The 21,286-nt window shown below is 37.0% G+C and overlaps 1 protein-coding gene across 4 annotated transcripts in view; it reads left to right on the top strand.

Moving 5' to 3' along the window:
* Positions 1 to 19,518, top strand: part of TTC39B (tetratricopeptide repeat domain 39B) — a 138,018-nt gene extending 118,500 nt beyond the window's left edge. For 3 of the 4 annotated variants that reach the window (XM_023728621.1, XM_023728619.1, XM_012554718.2), the window contains 4 exons: positions 2,195 to 2,312; positions 6,807 to 6,923; positions 10,063 to 11,166; positions 17,825 to 19,518. In XM_023728621.1, coding sequence (XP_023584389.1) covers positions 2,195 to 2,312; positions 6,807 to 6,923; positions 10,063 to 10,153 — 326 coding nt within the window. In that variant the 3' untranslated portion in view covers positions 10,154 to 11,166; positions 17,825 to 19,518. The remainder of the gene's footprint in view (positions 1 to 2,194; positions 2,313 to 6,806; positions 6,924 to 10,062; positions 11,167 to 17,824) is intronic. The other variant, XM_023728618.1, reaches the window with a different exon arrangement.
* The last annotated feature ends 1,768 nt before the right edge of the window (positions 19,519 to 21,286 follow it).

Below are 21,286 nucleotides of genomic sequence, written 5' to 3'. Positions count from 1 at the left end.
TGGTCTGTGAATTATATCTCAATAAGGTTGTTAGAAAAAAGAAGATGAAGGAAGACAGTCATTGAGTTTTGGAGCAGCACAAAGAAGAGTTACACCTGCTCTGGTTTTAGTCTGTCGTGACTCTTTCCGTGTCTCCTAGGCTATTGTGGTTTTGCAGACACAGGGAAATGAATGTAATTTTCTTTGAATGTAAAATGGAAACTTGTGATGTTCATCTGTGAACACACACATGAGGTTGAGAATCATAATAAAGCATATTTTAAGGGAAAACAGTCATCGGATAGCTAGTGCTCTGTAGTCTGAGGAAGTGATAATGGTTTTGCTTTCTGAGGTTTTGGGAGGAATGTGGTATTTTTGAACCCATTTGCCATATTCCTATTCATGTTCTAAACAAAATTTAAGTGTGGCTTTACTGGTATTATAACTTTCCAGAGTGTTATGTTTGTTCCTTGGCAAAATCATCATTCCCTGAGCACCAGAATGTTGTGATAACACAAACTGTCAATAAAATGCTACACTGACCTTAATGGTATGCACAAAAATGATAATGAACAGTAACATCTGATACAGACTCTAAGCGTTTGGTTCTAGACTCTGAAAGATACTGTTTCTTGAATGCATATTTCAATGAGCATCTATGATTAGAAACATAGACAGGGGTGTGTGTGTATGTGTGTGTGTGCGCGCATGTGCATGTGCATAATAATAGTTCATAAAAAGAAATAGGAAAGGTAATGTGGTATTGATATTTGTGAATTTCTTGGTAAATGACCGATTAGGCCTTGGAAGTTGGAAGCAAATATTAGCTGTTTTCAGTACCCAGAAGTAAAGTTACCCCTTCCTAGTTGGCTAAGTAGCATCATTAACCTCCCACAGACAGTTTACTAACTAAAAAATCTGCACGTGTTCAGGATGATTTCTGAGGTTTGTATTAAAAGCGGAGAATTTCAATGTGAGGCGTCTTATGTCCTCATTAGGTCATTTTACGGTCTCTCCCATCTGTGTTGGCACAGCCTGAAATGTATAAATTATTAGTCTTGGAATGACTTCTTGGTTGAATGTAACTTGTAGAAAAACAGGATTCAAGAGTGGTAGATAGATATCCTAGATAGCATTGTTTCTTCTGCTTAATACATGTTTGCTTTGGGCTGTAGAAGGTAAAGAGTCATTTTCAAAAGGAAAAAAGTGGTGAAGGACGATCCTTTACATTTCCCTTAAGCAGTTAGAGGTGGGGGGAGTGAGCATTTTAGGTGTCTTTCATGTATTTCAGAACCATTTTGTCTAATTTTATTATATAATTTTCCCCCAAAAGAACATAACCTGGGAGAATTGATAATACATTGTAAACATAATGATCTGCAGAGGGCATTTTACTTCCTGAATTTTTAATGGGTATAAGGCCATCTGCTTCTCCATATGGGAGTGTTATCCTCTCCTGCATTGAAGCCAACACAGTTATAAACCAAAACTACAGGAGAAGCCAGTGCCTTGTTCCTTGTGGCTTTACCTTTCATAGAGCTGATAAAGCCCTTATTTTATTGAGAGTTCAGATTTCCTGTTGTTATATCTAAGATCACATATGTCAGAGTATGACCACTTAAATTTTTTTTTTTTTTTTAAGTACAGGCAGTCCCCGGATTACGGACAAGTTCCATTCCTAAGTCTGTCTTTAAGTCCGATTTGTACATAAGTCCGAACAGTTAGGTACGGTTCGTATCTAATGTCAGTCAAAGATTTGTCTTAGTATATAGTATATAGTGTACCTTTCTATGCATAAAAGACATTAAAGAAACATTTGCAGATACGCTAAAACATCTTTAACATAATATAGTAATAATAGTGATAATGTTTTGATGCAAAGCAGTGCCCATTTGTCATTACAAATCATTGTTATGTACCTCGAATTTTTAATAGAATAGGGTTACGGGGGTTGGTTCATAACTACAGGTTTTACGTAAGTTGGACATTTGTAACCTGAGGACTGCCTGTAGATAGGATGATACAGCAAATTCAGCTTTTTTTTAATTAAATGTTTTTTCATTGTATTTTCTTTAGCAAGACATAACAAATGCAAAAACATTCTCCTTATTTGTAAATGATCCTGGTGGCAACTAATGAGCTGTTAATTCTTCTTCTTCATTAGGCTTTTTAAACGTATTTTTTTGTGTGTATTTTTTGCTTCTTTTGTTTTAAGACTCGAATGATTACTTTACGGATGATGAGTGCCTGGTGAAGTTACTGAAAGGATGCTGCCTGAAGAACTTACAGCGGCCCTTGCAAGCTGAATTGTGTTTCAATCATGTTATTCAAAGGTAAAAACAAACAGTAAAGCCAACTCGAGTCCAACTGTGGTTTCTGGAGACTTGCCAAGAGAAAGTGATGCAGGATGCTTTTATCTCCTGCTGCTGACCGTTTACTTGGTGTCCCCAGAAAGAACACAGCCGTGTTGCCTTTGTTCTTTGTAAACAAAATTACAGTTCCTTAACTGGAACATGCCTTTCTGCACTTCCGCTTGGTGTTTAGAGATGACACACAAAAACTAAATTCATGGTTAGGCTAACAGGCATCCCTTCAGACTCTGGCAGTACCAGACCCCTGTGAGACTTTTTAAATTCATGTATTTGTCTGTCTTGTCACTTATTCTGCAAACATTGAGCACCTACTGTGCACCCTACATTGTGCTGGGCACTGGGGATTCAGCATGGCGTAAACAGACTTTGCCATCGTTGTGATTTTAATCTAGCGGGGAAGAAAGGGATGTGATGAGTTCTATAACTGCTTCTCTCTTGGCGGAGGGCATTTCTTCTGGTATGAGTTGGGTTTTTGTTTTTTTTAAATTGTGCTTTAAGGGAAAGTTTACAGCTCGAGTTAATGTCTCATTCAAAAATTTATACACACATTATTTTGTGACATTAGTTGCAATCCCCACAATGTAACAGCACACTCCCTCTTTCCACCCCGGGTTCCCTGTGTCCATTCGTCTTGTTCCTGTTCCTTCCTGCCTTCTCGTCCTGCTTTTGGACAGGAGCTGTCCGTTTGGTCTCATATATCTGATTGAACAAAGAAGCACGTTACTCACGTGTATTAGTTTTTGTTTTATAGTCCTGTCTAATCTTTGCCTGAAGAGTGGGCTTCAGGAATGGTTTCAGTTCTGGTGAACAGTGTGTCTGGGGGCCATAGTTTCGGGGGTTCCTCCAGTCTCTGTTAGACCATTAAGTCTGGTCTTATTACATGAATTTGAGTTCTGTTCTACATTTTCCCCCTGCTCTGTCTGGGAATCTCAGGGCAGTCATTTGTGGTAGCCGGGCACCATTTAGTTCTTCTGGTCTCAGGCTGATGGAGTCTCTGGTTTATGTGGCCCTTTCTGTCTCGGGCTAATATTTTTGTTGTGTCTTTGGTGTTCTTCATTCTCCTTTGCTCCAGTTGGGTTGGGACCAATTGATGCATCTTAGATGGCCACTTGCTAGCTTTTAAGACCTCAGATGTCACTCACCAAAGTGAGATGCAGTACATTTTCTTAATAAACTTTGTTATGCAAAATGACCTAGATGTCCCCAGAAACCATAGTCCCCAGACCCCTGACCCTGCTACTCTGTCCCTTGAAGTGTTTGGTTGTATTTAGGAAACTTCTTAGCTTTTGGTTTAGTCCAGTTGTGCTGACTTCCTCTGTATTGTGTGTTGTCCTTCCCTTCACCTAAGATAATTCTTATCTACTATCTAGTTAGTGAATACCCCTCTCCCTCCCTCCCCACCCTTGTAAGCATCAAAGAATGTTTTCTTCTGTGTTTAAACTTTTTCTTGAGTTCTTATAATAGTGGTTTCATACAATATTTATTCTTTTGCAACTGACTAATTTCACTCAGCATAATGCCTTCCAGATTCATCCATGTTATATTTCACAAATTCATCATTGTTCTTTATCGTTGCGTAGTATTCCCACTGTGTGAATAGACCATAATTTGTTTATCCATTTGTCTGTGGATGGGCACCTAGGTTGTTTCCATCTTTTTGCTATTTTGAACAGTGCTCCAATGAACATGGGTGTGCATATGTCTATTCGTTTGACAGCTCTTATTTCTCTCGGGTATATTCCTAGGTGTGGGATTGCTGGATCATGTGGTATTTCTATTTCTGGCTTTTTAAGGAAGCACCATATCCTTTTCCAAAGTGGTTGTACCATTTTATAGTCCTGCCAGCAGTGCATAAGAGTTCCAATCTCCCCATAACTCTCCGAACATTTGTTATTTTGTGTTTTTTGGATTAGTGCCAGCCTTGTTGGGGTGAGATGGTATCTTATTGTAGTTTTCATTTGCATTTCTCTAATGGCTAATGATGGTGAGCATTTCCTTATGTGTCTGTTAGACACCTGAATGTCTTCTTTCGTGAAGTGTCTGTTCATATCCTTTGTCCATTTTTTAATTGGATCATTTGTCTTTTTGTGGTTGAGATGGTGCAGTAGCTTGTAGATTTTAGAAATTAGATCCTTATTGGATATGTTATAGCCAAAAATTTTTTCCTAGTCTGTGGGTGAAGTCTTTTGATGAGCACAAGTATTTGATTTTTTAGGAGCTCCCAGTTATCTAGTTTCTCTTCTGGTGTTTGTGCATTGTTACTTATGGTTTATATACTATTTATGGCATATATTAGGGACCCTAGCATTGTCCCTATTTTTTCTTCCATGATCTTTATCATTTTAAATTTTATATTTAGGTATTTGATCCATTTTTGAGTTAGTTTTGGGGTATGGTATGAGATATGGGTCCTGTTTCATTTTTTTATAGATGGATATCCAGTTCTGCTAGCATCATTTGTTAAAGAGACTATCTTTTCCCCATTTAACGAACTTTGGGGCTTTGTCAAATGTCAGCTGCTCATAGCTGGATGGATTTACGACTTTGTTCTCAATTCTGTTTCATTGGTCTATGTGTCTGTTATTGTACCAGTACCAGGCTGTTTTGACTACCATGGCAGTAAAATAGTTTCTAAAATCAGGTAGTGTGAGGCCTCCCACTTTGTTCTTCCTTCAGTAATGCTTTACTTATCCGGGGCCTCTTCCCTTTCCATATGAAGTTGGTGATTTGTTTCTCCATCTCATTAAAAAATGCCATTGTGATTTGAATCTCGATTGCATCATATCTTTAGATCACTTTGGGTAGAAGTGACATTTTCACAATGTTGAGCCTTCCTATCCATGAGCAAGGTATGTTTTTGCACTTAATGTAGGTCTCTTTTGGTTTCTTGCAGTAGTGTTTTGTAGTTTTCTTTGTATAGGTCTTTTACATCTCTGGTTGAATTTATTCCTAAGTACTTTATCTTCTTGGGGGCTATTGTAAAGGGTATTGATTTGGTGATTTCCTTTTTGAAGTTCTCTTTATTGGTGTAGGGGAATCCAACTGATTTTTGTATGTTTATCTGGTATCCCTGATACTTTGCTGAAATTGTCTATTAGTTCCCATAGTTTTCTTGTGGATTCTTTGGGGTTTTCTGTGTATAAGATCGTATCATCTGCAAATAGGGGTTCTTTTACTTCCTTACCAATTTGGATGCCCTTTATTTCTTTTTCTTGCCTTATTGCTCTGGCTAGGACCTCCAGCACAATTGAGTTGGTTTTTTTAAAATTTATTTTATTTCCCAATAGCACTGATGATGATGTCGTACTACTTTACAAAACATGGAGTTGAATCAGGGTTCTGATTCCTGGCCCTCTTTTCTACATCTAGAGTCTACAGGGCCAGACAAGTAATGTTACTAAGAGAGGCAGGCTGAGCAATGGCAGGAACAAGGATTGGTGGGCCTGTGGATGAAGGAGATCATGTGTTCTCTTTCAAGAGTGCAGCCACTACTCAGCTCTGATTACTGCTGTGCACAGTGTAGGCCCACAATCCCTATAATTTTTCAAAAAAAGCCTGAAATCTGGACTTCATGTAAAATCTCCAAATTTTCAAATATTGGCTCTTCAGTCTTAAGCACCTAGATTGAAAGCTCATTGGCATTTTGTCATATTTGCTTCAACTTGTTTCTTATCTTTTGCTTGTTTTCAGTCTTTTGCTCTCACAAATAAAGCTGTGATGAATTACCTTCTGCATAATTTATTTTATATTTGTGGAGGTAGTATAGCTCTTGGGAGGTTCCTACCAGGGTAAAGTATCTATGATTTAGATATTGCCAAATTCCCCTCCTTTGGAGTGTGTCACCAGCAACTTATTCACCATCAGAGTGTGTCCTAGCTTTGGTTTTGGCACCAGAGAGCTTTTGTTATGAGCTAAGCTATGCATTTGAAAGGGTGTTACTCATTTTTTTTCCTAGTGCGTCTGTGTTTTGTAGCCAGAGTCTTCGTAATATTGCTGGAAAAGCGAGTGTTGACCAGAATCTTCATTAACATTTTAAGCATTATAAGATTCAAAAATATAAAGGGAGTTGAACATCAGTAAGAAATAATACAGCTTTATTTCTAAATGGAATCATGTCCTGAACACATTCACGTTCAGGAGGATGATCTTGCCATTTCCAGCTTTCTTCTTTAACAGTCTGCGTGCTTTCATCTGTCTAAGGGAAAATGATCAATCATCAGTGCTGGATTTAGATTAAGGAATAAAACAAAAGGTTAATATATTAAAAGTATAATATTTATTGCCATATTTTATTAGGCTCCTTAACTGTATAATGACTGTTTTTCCTTAAAATATTGCATTTTCTCTGATAATAGGCTTAGTGCTATACCTGTTTTCTGAGTAATGGGAAAAAATGGTAGGATGATATGTTTCTTGTTTTGTTAAAGCTTAATTGCTTTTTACTTGCTCTTTTAGCGAAAAGCTACTGAAATATGACCACTACCTAGTGCCATTTACTCTGTTTGAGTTGGCATTTTTGCATAAAAGCCAAGGAGAAATGGACAAGGCAATAAAGGTCCTAGAAACTGCAAGGTAAGCAATAAGGGCAGCTTTTCCTTGATCGCTATGGAATTGGGAAGTTTGTACTTGCATAACATTCTGGCTTCCGTAGGTATAACTGTTATTATCATTATAATAACAGCAACAGAAACATTACATATTTATGAATAAATTAATGCAAAATTAGTTATAATGTTACTTTTGCTAACTTATGCTAACTTAGGTTTATGTTCATGGCTTTTGCTATGATTGTGCTATTTCCAGCCCTCTTAATGCATTCCCCTCTAACTATTTATAGATTGAGTGATTGTGGACATTCTTTTTGAGAGATTTCTAACCTATTCAGTATTGGGGGTCAGTCTGTAAAGGGCCAGATTGTAAGTATTTTTGGCTTTATGGGATAAGGTCTCTGTTGCAACTATTCAATTCTACTATTGTATAGAAACCAGCTGTAAAGGACAAGATGTAAACAAATGGGCTCATCCAGATTTAGCCTGTGGGTAATAGTTGACCAGTCCCTGGTATATGTTAACTATAGCTATCATTTCCTTGAAGAGCCACTGATTTGATGAATCTCTTTGCATCTTTCTCTGATTCTTTCTCTCTAAAGTACTTTATCATTTTTGCTAGACAGTGACTCTTAGACTTGTGATCATGGCTCACTTAGGTGGGCAAAAACCCTGTGATCTGGTTGCCCTGAACACACCTCTGTGTGGTGGAGGAAGAATGCCATATAGCTCTAGACCATAAATAGCTTAATCGTTCATTGGCTGTTCATTTATTCAGTCAGTAAGTATTCACTGAGCACCTATTATGTGCCAGATACTAGTAAGGCTCTAGAGAACAACTGAAAACTAAGCAGGCAGTGGTTCTGCTCTCTTATTGGAAGGAAATAGTAAATAAACAAATAAGAAAAATATCAGTGATATGTGCTTTGCTGAGATTTACAGCGTGAGGAGAATACCTGGGTGTTACTTTATATTAGGTTGATTCTGGAAAGTTTACTTGAGGAGGTGATATTGTAGTTGAAATTTGCATAATTAAAGCCAGTCAGAAGAAGATCAGTGGGGGTGGGAGCATTCCAGGCAGAATCACAGCTAAGAATCCTCTAGATTGTGGGGTTGAGCCACGTGGTCAATGATGATATTTTTTACTGAGATTGGGAATCTTAGAGGAGCAGGTTTGGGGAGAAAAAAAGAAAACAACTCTGTTTGGGCCATGATAATTTGAGATGGCTATAGGTATCTGGAGCCCTGGTGATGCGTGATTAAGAGCCTGACTGCTAACCAAAAGGTTGGCAGTTAGAATCCACCAGCTGCTCCTTGGAAACCTTATGGGGCCATTCTGCTCTGTCCTGTAAGGTTGCTATGAGTTGGAATTGACTCGACAGCAACAGATTTGGTTTGGTTTTTATTAGGCATCTATGTGGAGATGGTGAGTTGACAGTCAAATGAAAAATGTGGAGTTTGGTAGGAAGGTCAGGGCTGAACGTAAAGATTTCAGAGTCACCAGCACAGAGAGTGGTATTTAAAGCCATGATACTTGATGAGGTCATCTTGGGAAAATTATATAGCTAGAGAAAGAGGTCCAGCACAGAGATTAGGATATGCTATTACTTAAAAAGATTAAACAAAGAAGAAGCTACAGAAAAAATTAAGAAGTGGTCAGTGAGTTAGGAAGGTAAGCATAAATTTCAAAAAGAAGAGTTGTTCACATTGCTGCTGAGAGGTCAAGCAAGGTAAGATCAGAGAAGTGGCTGCTGGGTTTGGTAGTGTGGCCATCATAGGTGACCTTGACAAGTGAAGTGAGAAACTGGAGCCAGCTACTTTAGGCAACTCTTCCAGGATATTTGCTGTGAATAGAACAGAGTAGTGGGGCAGAAACTTCAGGGCCATGGTGAAGCCAAAAAAGACTTCTTAAAAATTAAATTATTGATATGGGAGATAGGACAGCAAACCACGTTTCAAGTTATTTTGGTGAGAGTGAGGATGACTCATAATTCAACTGTGATATCTTCAAATCTAGCTACTGGGAAATTATGGACTATAAATGCTGTGGTTCTGAATGTTTATTATTTGAACATATTTAATGTTACCTATTTAATATACAATAAGCTAAGTGTATAAAAATAAAGACTAGTAATTCACTACTAAAAAGTAAGATTAGCAGCAATCAAAAACCCTCACTAACTCAAGACATTACTGATGATACAAACGTAAACATACTTCCCAGTTGTCTGTAGTTTCTCTTGTACGATAGGAACTTTGTGGCCAGACATTTAGGAAAATACTCAATTACATCCTTTGGTAAACTCTAGTAGTATGTTGATTTTAGTTTATGAATAATACATTTAATAACCCTTACCAAGGTTACCACTAAGTAGCCCTTAGACCTGTATAAAATGAAGAGCTGTAGGAATGAGTGCCGCTGCATAAGAGTAAGTTATGACCCATTCATGGGCCAAGGCAATATGTGAAAGCCCAAAGTCCAAGCCATTCCTGTTTTGCTGCTTCTTAGCAATTCTAGCAAAGGGAGGCCAACATGAATGTTCTAAGCAAGGTTTGAAAAGGATCTGTGGATTTCCGTGCCCTCTCTGACCTTGTCACACAGTATGTATTGGCCAAACCATTGCTATTTGCATGTGAGAACTGGAGTAATTCTCCACTAAGTAATTCTGTCACTAAGTAACCCTGCTTTCTTTGTTGTTTCATGGTTTTTCTTTACTTTGGAGTGACTGATCATGCTCATCATATTTACTTGAGGCTGCTTCCAATTTTTCCAATTCACAAAAGGAAGTCAAACTATTTAGGAGGAGTTTACAAAATTTGTTTTAGGAACAGCTCACATAAACTTCTTATTCTTTCTGTGAATGGCTTGGTAATTAAGTTGAACTTTGCTACTCAAGTGTCATCTTTGGACCACCAACAGGAGACTTTAAAAAATGAGTAATTTTCACCCATCCCCACCCCACCACCACAGAGTCATAATCTGCATTTTAATAAGATCCATTGTTACATAAAAGTTTGAAAGCAAATAAAGCCTGGAGGTTAGAAAGAAGGGGAAGGTAGTGGTGCCCTGATATACAAAGCTATTTTAATTGTTGCTAAAATTTATATTGTTATAAAATTTAAATTGTTACTAAAACATATAATTTTATTGTTATTGTCTTCAGAACCAACTACAAAGATTACTCCATGGAGTCTCGACTACACTTCAGAATTCAGGCAGCTCTTCACCTCTGGAAAAAACCTCCCTCAAATTAATCAGAACTTGAAGGATAGAGTTTTCCCTCAATTAGCACTGACATCTGCTGTAGATTAGGACTTGTATTAAAGTATAAAAGTGATCTTGTAACTGAGAGACAAACTAATTTTATTGTCAATATTTTCTATCATCTGTTTGGTTTACTGTCAGACTACATAAATGTTTGTTTTTTCCTAAGGAATGATGTTCAATACTATCTAGAAAATTCTTATATTTTGCCTCTCCAAAAAAATTTCATATTAGATTTGACTGGGGAGTGAAGAAGACTTTTAAAAGACTCACAGGTACAGTAAGATCTAATTAGATTATTTATTTTTTTAATGTGGAAATTAATATTGTTTAAGTAGCAAATGGGTTATAAGTTGAGCCATATTTAGATTTGTTGGCCAGTTAAAGTTCAGATATATTTTATTGCCTAGTTTTTAAATTTAAGAAGGGAAATATAAATCACCTAAACTCAAAATAGCTTGACAATGACCTTCTGAAGACTTCTGGAAGACAGGCACAGGGATGCGTAGGGACGGAATAATGTTTCAGCTGCATAGTAGGTTGAAGAGAACTGTATCTAGAAAAGATGATGAAATAGTAAGTTATTTTTTTTATTCTTCATGCTGGTTAAAAAGATGGTAACATCTTTAAGAGACTATCCTCTTTTTGAATGTACTTAAATCTATTATAATAGCAAAATTTGAAAAAAAAAAGTGTATCTAAATAGAGGAAGAAAAAGTCATATTTTGAGAAGTTATCCTTAACCTTAGCAGTGAGAGTCCTACAATATATATGTTGATTATTTTTCATATAGGAAGCAAAGTGAATTTCCTGCTGCTTTCAATGATATGTGAGATAGCAATAAGTTTTACACTCATGAAGTTGATCTAATTTTGTAATCTCTCTAGGACTTTGCCAATTACTTGTAAATATCTGGATGGTGCTTAGTTCTTCAACTGGGAGATGCAATCGAGGGATGGTGTGGAAGAGAGCTCCACTCTGTGGGGTCCTGGCTTTGCTACAGGTTAGCAGTGTGACCTTTAGGTAGTCACTTCCACCCATCTGTGAAATGGAAAAAGACCAGATGACTCTCTAGGTCTCTTTCAGTTTCATAATTGTGAGTCTGTTTATTAGGTATTTATTTATAACAATGTAAAATGTTTAATCACAGACCATTCCAACTTAGAATGTGTTTTATTTTATAATCATCACCTTCCCCCTACCCCCTCCGCCCCATTATGTATGTGCTGTGGCTAAGGACCAGATTGATCCAGAGTGCGGAAAACAATTAGGGAATCCATGAATCAAGGTTTTGTCTTATTTCTGTGGTGAAGAAGAATGACTTATTATGGAAGCCTCTGCAGTTTAACAGAAAGAGCCCCAGGCTGGGAGTCAGAAGCCCATCTCTGTAGGTTAACAGTTCCGTTAACATGGACCAAGTCACTCACCCTTTCTGGGGCTCACTTTCCTCATCTGTACAATAGGGATAGCAACATAGTACTTGGTGCTTATGAGAATTCGATTAGCTAATGTATATGATAGCTCTTTATAAGCTGTGAAAGGCTATGTAAGTTTGAGTTGTTTTGACAATTGTGGTTTTTGTGCACTGGTTACTGTATCAACACAAAAGTATTGGCTGATTCTGTGATCTCTGCTATAAAAGGTGGAAATTCAAACACCTTTAAATTTATTCATGTGTTTGACCATGACAATAGCTCAGTTATTGAATTTGCTGCTTGTTATTTCTTGCTATATTAGCCTGTATCCAGTGGGTATGTGGTCTTTTTACTTTAATGTACTGATTCCTGACTGTGGATGCATTTGCAACAGAAGATGATTAATATAACATAAGCCAGAGAACCACCCCTTCAGAGTGTATGGTATCAATATGAATTATATTACTTTAGATTCAGACAAAAGAGGAAGTAAAATTAACCATCACTACAATTAGTAATGGAAAATATGTTCAATAATTATTTTGTATGTAACTTTGAGGAAAAGTTTACAAATTCCTTAGAAGAGTTTTGTTAGCATTATTTTTTAAAGCATATACACCCATATTGCTTTTGTGAGAAGCTGCAATTCAGAGCTGAAAGTCTGTAAAATAGATCTCTTTCTGGAGCCCTGGTGGGCATAGTGGTTAAGAGTTTGGCTGCTAACCAAAAGGTTGGCAGTTTGAATCCACTGGCTGCTCCTTGGAAACCCTATGGGGCAATTCTACTCTGGCCTATAGGGTTGCCATGAGTTGGAATCGACTCGATGGCAGTGGGTTTGTTTGTTTTTTGGTATAAAGTGAAAAAAATTTAAACTAATAGTAGTTTTTATTTTCTTTAACTCTGTGTTACCAAACAAATATAAGAGAAGTTTATATATCCCATTTACATTTTTCCTGTTATTTTATTTCTATTATTACTTCCTATATTAATTTGCTAGGGCTCCGTAACAAATTTCCATAGCCTGGGTGGCTTCAAACAACAGAAATTTATTCTCTCACAGTTCTAAATGCTAGAAGTTTGAAATCAAAGTGTCCAGAGGGCCACCTTCCCTCTGAATGCTCTAGGGGAGAATCCTTCCTTGCCTCTTCCTAGCTTCTGGTGGTTGCTGGCAATTCTTGGTATTCCTTGGCTTACAGCTGTATCACTCCAATCTCTGCTTCCATCATCACATGACCTTCCTCCCTCTTTTGTCTCTCTGTGTGTCTGTATATAAATCTCCTGCTCCTTTCTCTTATAAAGACACCAGTCATTGGATTTAGGGCTCACCCCAATCCAGTATGAACTCACCTTAAGTTGATAACATCTGCAGAGGCCCATTTTCAATCAAAGTTCCGGGAGTTAGGACTTGAACATATCTTTTTGGGGAACACAATCCAACCCACTACACTTTCTGTTCTTTTTATCCAATATGGATAATCTACCCTAGATTCTTAAAGTGCTGTAATATCACTGATGCTACAAATATTTAACTGTTACCTGCCATGTTCAAGGCATTGTGGTGGCACCAATTTCTTGTGGCATCAGCTACTATTGTGTTTTTGGAGTCATTTTGTGAATTAGGGTGTTCTGTGAAGAATGAGTACTGAAGTGACAGTTTTTTAATCTAGTCTTTTGAGGGGCATATTGCATGGAGGTTGGGCTGCCAGTGTGTAGTCCTTGGTATTACCCCTCCTCCTTTTTTTAATGGAGAGGTAGAGTTCTAATTGGTTGGTGCTCTGTAAATGTAGGACTCATGTAGAAGTTATTCTTTGTAGGATTGGTGACAAGGAAGGCATGATTTCTGCTTGACAATTAATGGGAGATTAACTACATCAGCTGTTATATGGACACATATTTTAATGTTTTCTATGCCTCTCCTAGATACAAGAAAGTTCCAAGATATATAGAAAAAGAAGTTCACTTATTCTCTGCATCTTCAGAGGGCAGAGATGGTCAAGTGTGTAGAAGTTGTAGGGAGGTGAACTCCAGATTTATCAGTGTCAAGGAAGATTTTCAATCTTTGGAGCAATCCAACAGTGTAACCAGCTCTTTTGCTAGGAGGGTGAGTTTAGCAGGGCTATGTGATCCATTCCTTCCTGGCCTGGAAACTTGGACTAGTTGAACTCTGAGGTCATTCTATGATTCTTTGATCAGGGCTTCAAATCAGTGTGGTGCTTATAAAGAAGAAATTTCCCCCCTTCAAATAAAAAGATGAATGTTTCCTCTTTCCAACTACTTTTAGAGGTAGTTATATCATCATATGCACTAATAGTACCTTCTAGTAATACTCATGATTCCTATTCTCATCCATTCTTTTAAAGTGAGTCTGTTGATCTTATGAATAATATTAAGAAGTTTTTCTTTCCTTGGACATTAAAATTAAAAAGTTCTTTTAGACCACCTGGAAAAATTTTTAGGATTACTCTGATTAAGTCTTCATTGATTTTTTCCCCCATATTTCTGTTTTTTTCCTAGTTGTATTTTCCATATTTATAAGTCATAAATTCAAATAAGTTTTGTCAAAATTGAGTTGAATCAAGACTCCAGTGATCATTTTGATGCCCTAAGATTTTATGATTTATTGGGCCTGGAAGGGATCTTAGGGAATTATCTTGTCCTCCCCAGCCTTTAAACAGTGTTGTTACTCCTCTAGTTCTGTGCTGTCCAGTATGGTAGCCACTTGTTACATGTGGCTATTGTGTACTTGAAATGTGGCTAGTGGTATATACGGGAATGATGCTGAGTGTTGACGGGGCCATTCATGCATTCAGTTCTGTTTCAAGGCCTCCCAATATCATACTTCCTGGAGGTCTGCCATTTACTTGCTGTCTACTGTGATCACCCGAACACCATAGTTGCATTGACAGTTGTGTGTCAAATGTGTATCTTAGAAGTTTGCTTTTTCTGTTTAAGTGCCCTTAAATTTTCATTTCATCACGTTTATTCATGCTTCTGCAGATCATCAAGGTCATTAGCACCTTCAAACATTATTCTTTCCCCCTCAGAACTCCTTATATACTAGACTAGGGGACCTTATTTGTAAGATTACTATTTGAATGTAATTTTATAGACATTCCTTGCTTTTTCAGATATATCATGATGAAAAACTTAAGCCACCGTTAGCACAAATTGTTCGAGTTGTAGAGAAAGTGACTCTCACTTTTGAGATGTTAGTAAATTTTCTAAGATAACATTATTCTGAAAAAATTATCATTTAAATATTGAATCTCCCAGCTAGCCCAATGTTACTATTTAAAGGTTTTTAGACACAAGTTACCCACTTAGATAATAACTTGAAAATGTTTATTTAAAGTTGTATATTTTATGCCATTTTCAGTCTCTACTAATATTTTTGAATGTGTATGATACCTAAGTGATATGCAAAAATATAATTAAGACATATTTTTAATCTCTTAAAACATTTCTAGATCAAGTACCTCTGTCTGTCTGTGGATAGACTGATAGATACAAAACAGCTTACAACATTAAGTAGACAGTGTTTTATACTGTGCTTTGAGGAAGAGTGCAGGATCTATTCCAGATTGTTCCCTGTCCCTCAGTCCAGTTATTTGCATATTTTTCTATTTAAGTGTTAGGTTGGTTGTTGTGGAACCCTATTCCTATTTCCCATTGTTGGTAATTTTGTCTTTTATATATTTGCTGTTAGATTTAGTTACTTTAGAATGTTAAACTTGAAATTTAATGAATGACACATCAAAACTTATTAGGAGGGAGATATCTTTTGTGTTTAGCAGTCGCTGTCTGACCTTGATGGTTAGACTTTTATCTTAAGACGAGACTGTTAAAGTCCATTCCAGTCTGTTTATAATTTCATAACTATAGGAAGTAATAATGCGAGGACTATCTAGTGGATTGAGTTGGCTGAGCAGGTTCGTGTCATGAAGGATCCAGAAAAGGGATACTTGGATCTAGCCTCAGAGTAAGTCCTGTTTGCAAAGTGCCTATGACATGCCTTCAGCGCAGTAATACTGTAACATCACTTTGCATGGAAGAATCAAAGTAGCTGCCACACTGTATTTAACTAAAAAAAAATGCCTACAGATGCGTACAGATTGGTTATTTAATAGGAAAACTCAACATACTTTAATAGCAAACTTCATTAAGTAAAACTTTTTGAATATTAATATGTAATACACCTTGTATGTTAATCTAATAGTTCTTAGAAATACATAATTTAAATGATGAGTTTAAGAGATGCTGACATATCCCAGTGGGAGCTTTTGTTTATTGCTACTTAATATTTTCTAGTAAATTGGTTTTAATTATTGTAGTCTGTTGGGCACCATTTGGGGGAAAACAAAAAAGAAGAAAGATGGTCTTAGTGTAACTGAACTGATAGCCAGAGAAACTGAATATAATGAGCATGTTAAAGATTATTACTTACCATTTAATTTTAAAACAAATTACATTATTTTGAAATGCTGGAAGGTCTTACTCAATTTGAAGGTATGGTATTCTCTGCTTTGGAAATCATGCATATATTTTAATTCATTCTTATCTTTAATGGAGCCAAATGCCCACGAGGCAATTTAGGGTGGGATGTAGTAAATGGTAAATGTGTTTAAACAATTTTCATTAGTTACTTCATTTTTTCACGAAGTGATTTTATTTTTCATAGTAGACAATTTCTATGTAGTGACTCGTTTTTTAGTTTGTCTTTTTTTCTTTAAGAAAATAACTTACATGAAAAGAGAGATTATGGTAAACATTTTAAATCTTGGGCTGTTGGTTAGATTTAATGGCTTAAGAAAACAGTACTGCTGGGTTCTGTTTAACTAAGATTTGCTGAAGGAAAACACATGTATTTCACTGATATGTACTGTCCAGCAAAATTACTTAAATCTCAACAATATGTTGCAGTCCTCATACTGTGTTTGGGAAGAATTTATAATTAAATAGTTTATTTTTTATTATGTTCTTCTTCCCTTTGCTGACTGTTGGCATCCAAAACCTGAATAAATACCAGCATATCCATTTATATACTAGTGTTTTAAAATATTTATTTGCAAATGTTCATGAAACACTTGAATTTTTTCATGCAAGTTGCTAAATCATATGCAAAAACAAAATATATATTTAATTAAGTGGGAAGTATTATTTTATTACTGAAATTTATTTCCAAAGCAAATTTATTTTCTAGGCACTTCATTTGGCAAATTTTGCTTTGCCTTCAAACAAACAAACAAACGAATAAGCCTCTTATGTGATATGGTCACCTAAGAACCCAAATGTTTAACCTGACATGTAAGGGATTTTGAAAATTCTTTAACATCATGTATTTTTCCACCTTTATTTGGATTAAACAAAAATAAAGTTGGAGGCCATAGGCATTTTGTAAACCAGTGTGAAGCTACCTGTTGAATCATCAAATCATCCCTATATGTACTTTATAATTCACTGTTCTATTAGTAAAAATTGTCAGCATTTTATCTCATACTTTTTCTCATTACATTTGAACTTCACTCATATCTTTCCCATTCCCAGTGGTCACAGTTTTACAGAACAAAACATTTTAGAAATTGAAAACATGTAAATTCTATGTGAGATGAATGTGTAAGTAACATCCATCTGCTGATCAATTAGGAATTTGATCTGGTCCCAGAAAGTGAAATAGACTGTAGCTATCAAAGCATTTTATCAACAAAAGATTAGAAGAAGAAAGCTATGAATTTCAGATATTTTTAATATAAAAACTGTGTTTCCAATTAGAATTCTCTTTTGCTGACTTTGTGTTAATGTTATCATTTCTGATTTGTAAGCTAATACTGATAAGAGATCTAAGTTCTCAACACGAAGGCAGCAGTTCCTGTAGCCTATTTTTAATGTTAAGACATTTCCAGAAACAGATGTCATCTTAGAAATTGTATTTTTAAGCACAAATAAATCACCTCAACTTGAAAGTCTACATGTTTTATTTTTCATTCCTTAGCATTACTGAATTCTCTGTGTTATTTGATACATGTTTAAGTTGCAAGATTTTCTCAGAATTCTGTTATTTACATATTGCCACAACTGGTTTACCTACAACATGCAATTGAATTATTATTTAAATAAATGACACTTGATGGAAGTACAGTCTTGTTCTTGTTGGCCTGTACGTGAAAGACGTGCACAACATCTGTTTTGCTGGTATTTAACTTTTATGCAGTGTAAAGTTGAATTTTTATTTCTTCTTGTTGTTGTTAGCTGCCATCAAGTCTACTCCAACCATCGACTATGGAAAAATAGGAAAACCATTCTTAGCTTGTGAGTTCACACAAAAACAGGTGACGAGAAGGATTTGACCTGCAGGAGTTTGCCAACTTCTGGTTTACAGAACATCAGTTAGAACTCTCACTCTGATGTCATTTTGAAAACTTTGAATTCTCCTCTGAAGTCTTCTATTGGGCATTGGGAAGGAGATAGTCGAAGAGGTGAGAGGAAAAGGGGACAACTAACTAGCTAGTCAGATTAACCATGTTAACCAGTGGGGTCAGTGAGGTGACATATGTCTGTATATGCTCCAATCCAACAGCTGCCTGTCTGAAGCCTTCAGATAAAGAAAAAAAATCAATAAATACTACTTCAAACAAACAAAAAAAGTAGTATTTCCAAATTTACCTTTTGATAAGTTGTAGCTGACATAAGGCTGAAGCAAATAAATAATAGCTTAGTTAAAAACAGAAGAAATATTGAACTGGAAAACTCCCCTCCCTTTCTCTTTCTCTGATGGTGAAAATGGCTGCAACGCTTTACCTCTCTGTACCCATACCCACTAAAGGTGACACTATAACTCCTCCCATCAAGGAGTGGAGTCTAGATCCTGCCTCTTGAAGTTTTAAAATATCTCCTAAATTCTTTGACACTCCTCCCATAGAGAAAGAGGGCCTGTGTTCTCTCCCCTTGAATCAGTGGTGTGACTGCTAGACAAGAGGGAATACAGTGAAAGTGGCATTGCACCAATTTTGGGGCTAGGCCTTCAAAAACTAGCAGCTGCCATTTCCTCTCTTGGGGTGCTTGCTCTTGGAATCCAGCCTACATGTTGTACAAAAGCTAATCTGCCTCATATATAGTCTCACACAGACAGGAATTTGCTAGCCGTGTGAGTGCCTCATCTTGGAAGTGGATCCTCTAGTGCTAGCTGAGCTGCCCCAGCTGACATCTAGTGGATCAGAGATGAGCTATCCCAATTCAGTCAGTTGGCATAATAGAGTTCACAAAGTTCATGTTCTGCATCCTAGGAAGGTGAGCAGCCATCTAAGATGTAGCTATTGGTCGCTACTCATCAGGAGCAAAAGAGAAAGAAGGCAACCAAAGACTCAGAGAAGAAACCAGTCTACAGAGCTAAGAGCCTACATGAGCCACGGCATCATCTACCCTGAGACCAGAAGAACTAGATGGTGCTACCACTATTGACCATTCTGATCAGGCCACAATAGATGGACCCTGATAGGATGGGAGAAAAACGCAGAACAGAACTCAAACTCTTAAAGAAGTCCAGACTTACTGGACCATTTCCAACTATTGCCCTGAGATACTCTTGAATCGGAATTATCCGCTGAGGTCAAACTTTTAGTGAAACAACATAGTGGCATACAAAATAAAGGATATGACCTGTGAGTATGGTGCTTCATTAAAAAACCATCTATATGAGACCAAAATGTCAACAATTAAAGCAAAGATAAGAGAAGGGCAGGGAAACTAGAGTACTGGAAATGGAACAATCAGAATGCAATTAAAGAGAATGTCGACACATTATGAAAAATGTAACTAGTGTTACTGAACAATTTGTATAGAAATTGTAAAACAGGAACCTAACTACTGTGTAAACATTCACTGAAAACACAATAAAAAACTACTATTAAAAAAAAAGATAAGCAGCCCCCGCCAATACCTGACCAAACTGCAGATTTGTGAGCAAAATAAAGGATTGTTGTTTTAAGCTAAAAAAAAAAAAAAAAAAAAAGTCTACTCCAACTCATGGCAAACTTGTGTGTCATAGTAGAACTATGCTCCACAGGGTTTCAATAGCTGATTTTCCAGAAGTAGAGTGCCAGGCCTTTCTTCCTAGGTGCCTCTGGGACGTGAACCCCCAAACTTTTGATTAGCAGCTAAGCACATTAACTTTGCACTACCCAGGGACTCTGTTTTTTGGTAAGACTCTTAAATTTACTTTTATTTTGTAACCTAAACAGGCACTTATGAAGGCCCTTCTTTGTGCCATGTTCTTGGCTGTGCACAGAGCAGGAAGAGCTAAGTGCGGTAGTACAGTTTTCCTGAGGAAGGACTGCCTTCTCCTTCATCTTTTTGTAATCTATTTAGTAGTTCAGAGATTTAGATTAGCTGATAGCGTGTCCAGTTTAAGGAGAAGTCCTTAGCATTCAGTGTAGCACAGTGGAAAAAGTACTGGACTCTGGGAATCAAAGGGACAGCATTTGAGGCTGGACTTGACTATATAGTGGCATGTATCCCCCTCCCCCAGCCACTGAATTCTCTGAACTTTGCCCACCCAAACCCACTGCCATCAAGTCGATTCCAACTCATAGTGACCCCATAGGGTTTCCAAGGCTATAAATCTTTATAGAACCAGATCTTTATAGAACCACATCTTTCTCCCTTGGAGCCTCTGGTGGTCTTAAACCGCCATCCTTTCTGTTAGCAGTCAAGCACTTTAACCACTGCACCAGCAGGGCTCCTTGAACTTTGCCCAAGCCCCCTGTAAAATGGGGACGATTCCACTACCTTATTCAGCTCTTGGGAGGACCAGAGGAGGAAGTACGTAAGAACCACAAAGGGCCTAAATGATATAAAATACTTTCACTCCTCCCTGTAAGAATTACAGTAAGCTGGGTCATATGGGTCATTCTATGTTTAACTTTTTGAGGAACTGCCAACTGTTTTCCAAAGTGGCCGTACTATTTTATATTCCTACCTGCATTCTATGAGGGTTCCAATTCCTCTACCTCCTCACCAATGCCTCTTACTGTCTTTTTGGCTATAGCCATCCTAATGGGTGTGAAGTGGTATCTCATTGTGGTTTTTACTTGCATTTCCCTAGTGACTGACAATGTTGAATATCTTTCTCTGTGCTTATTCGCCATTTGCTCAGCATACAAATTGAATAAGTATGGTGAAACAATACAACCTTGATGCACACTTTTCCTGACTTTAAACCACGCAGTATCCCCTTACTCTGTTCCAAGGACTGCCTCTTGGTCTATGTACAGGTTCCACATGAGCACAATTAAGTGTTTTGGAATTCCCATTCTTTGTAATGTTATCCATAAGTTGTTACAATCCACACAGTTGAATGCTTTTATACAGTCAATAAAACACAGGTCAACATCTTTCTGGTATTCTCTTGAAGCACTTACTGATGAAGATCAAACACCACAGCCTTCAGTATGGATTACACCTCAACTTAAAGAAAAAAAAAATCCTCACATCTGGACCAATAAACAACATCATGATAAAGGAGAGAATATTGAAGTTGTCAAGGATTTCATTTTACTTGAATCCACAATCAACCCTCATGGAAGCAGCAGTCAAGAAATCAAATGACGTATTGCATTGGGCAAATCGGCTGCAAAAGACCTCTTTATGTTAGCGGGTGGAAACCCCAGGTTCTTACTCTGTATGACTTGTATTGGCCAATAAACGAGAAACTGA

The sequence above is a fragment of the Trichechus manatus genome, unplaced genomic scaffold, assembly GCF_000243295.1.
Source record: "Trichechus manatus latirostris isolate Lorelei unplaced genomic scaffold, TriManLat1.0 scaffold00025, whole genome shotgun sequence".
In the NCBI taxonomy this organism is placed as follows: Eukaryota; Metazoa; Chordata; class Mammalia; order Sirenia; family Trichechidae; genus Trichechus; species Trichechus manatus.
This window is presented reverse-complemented; position numbering and strand designations above follow the sequence as displayed.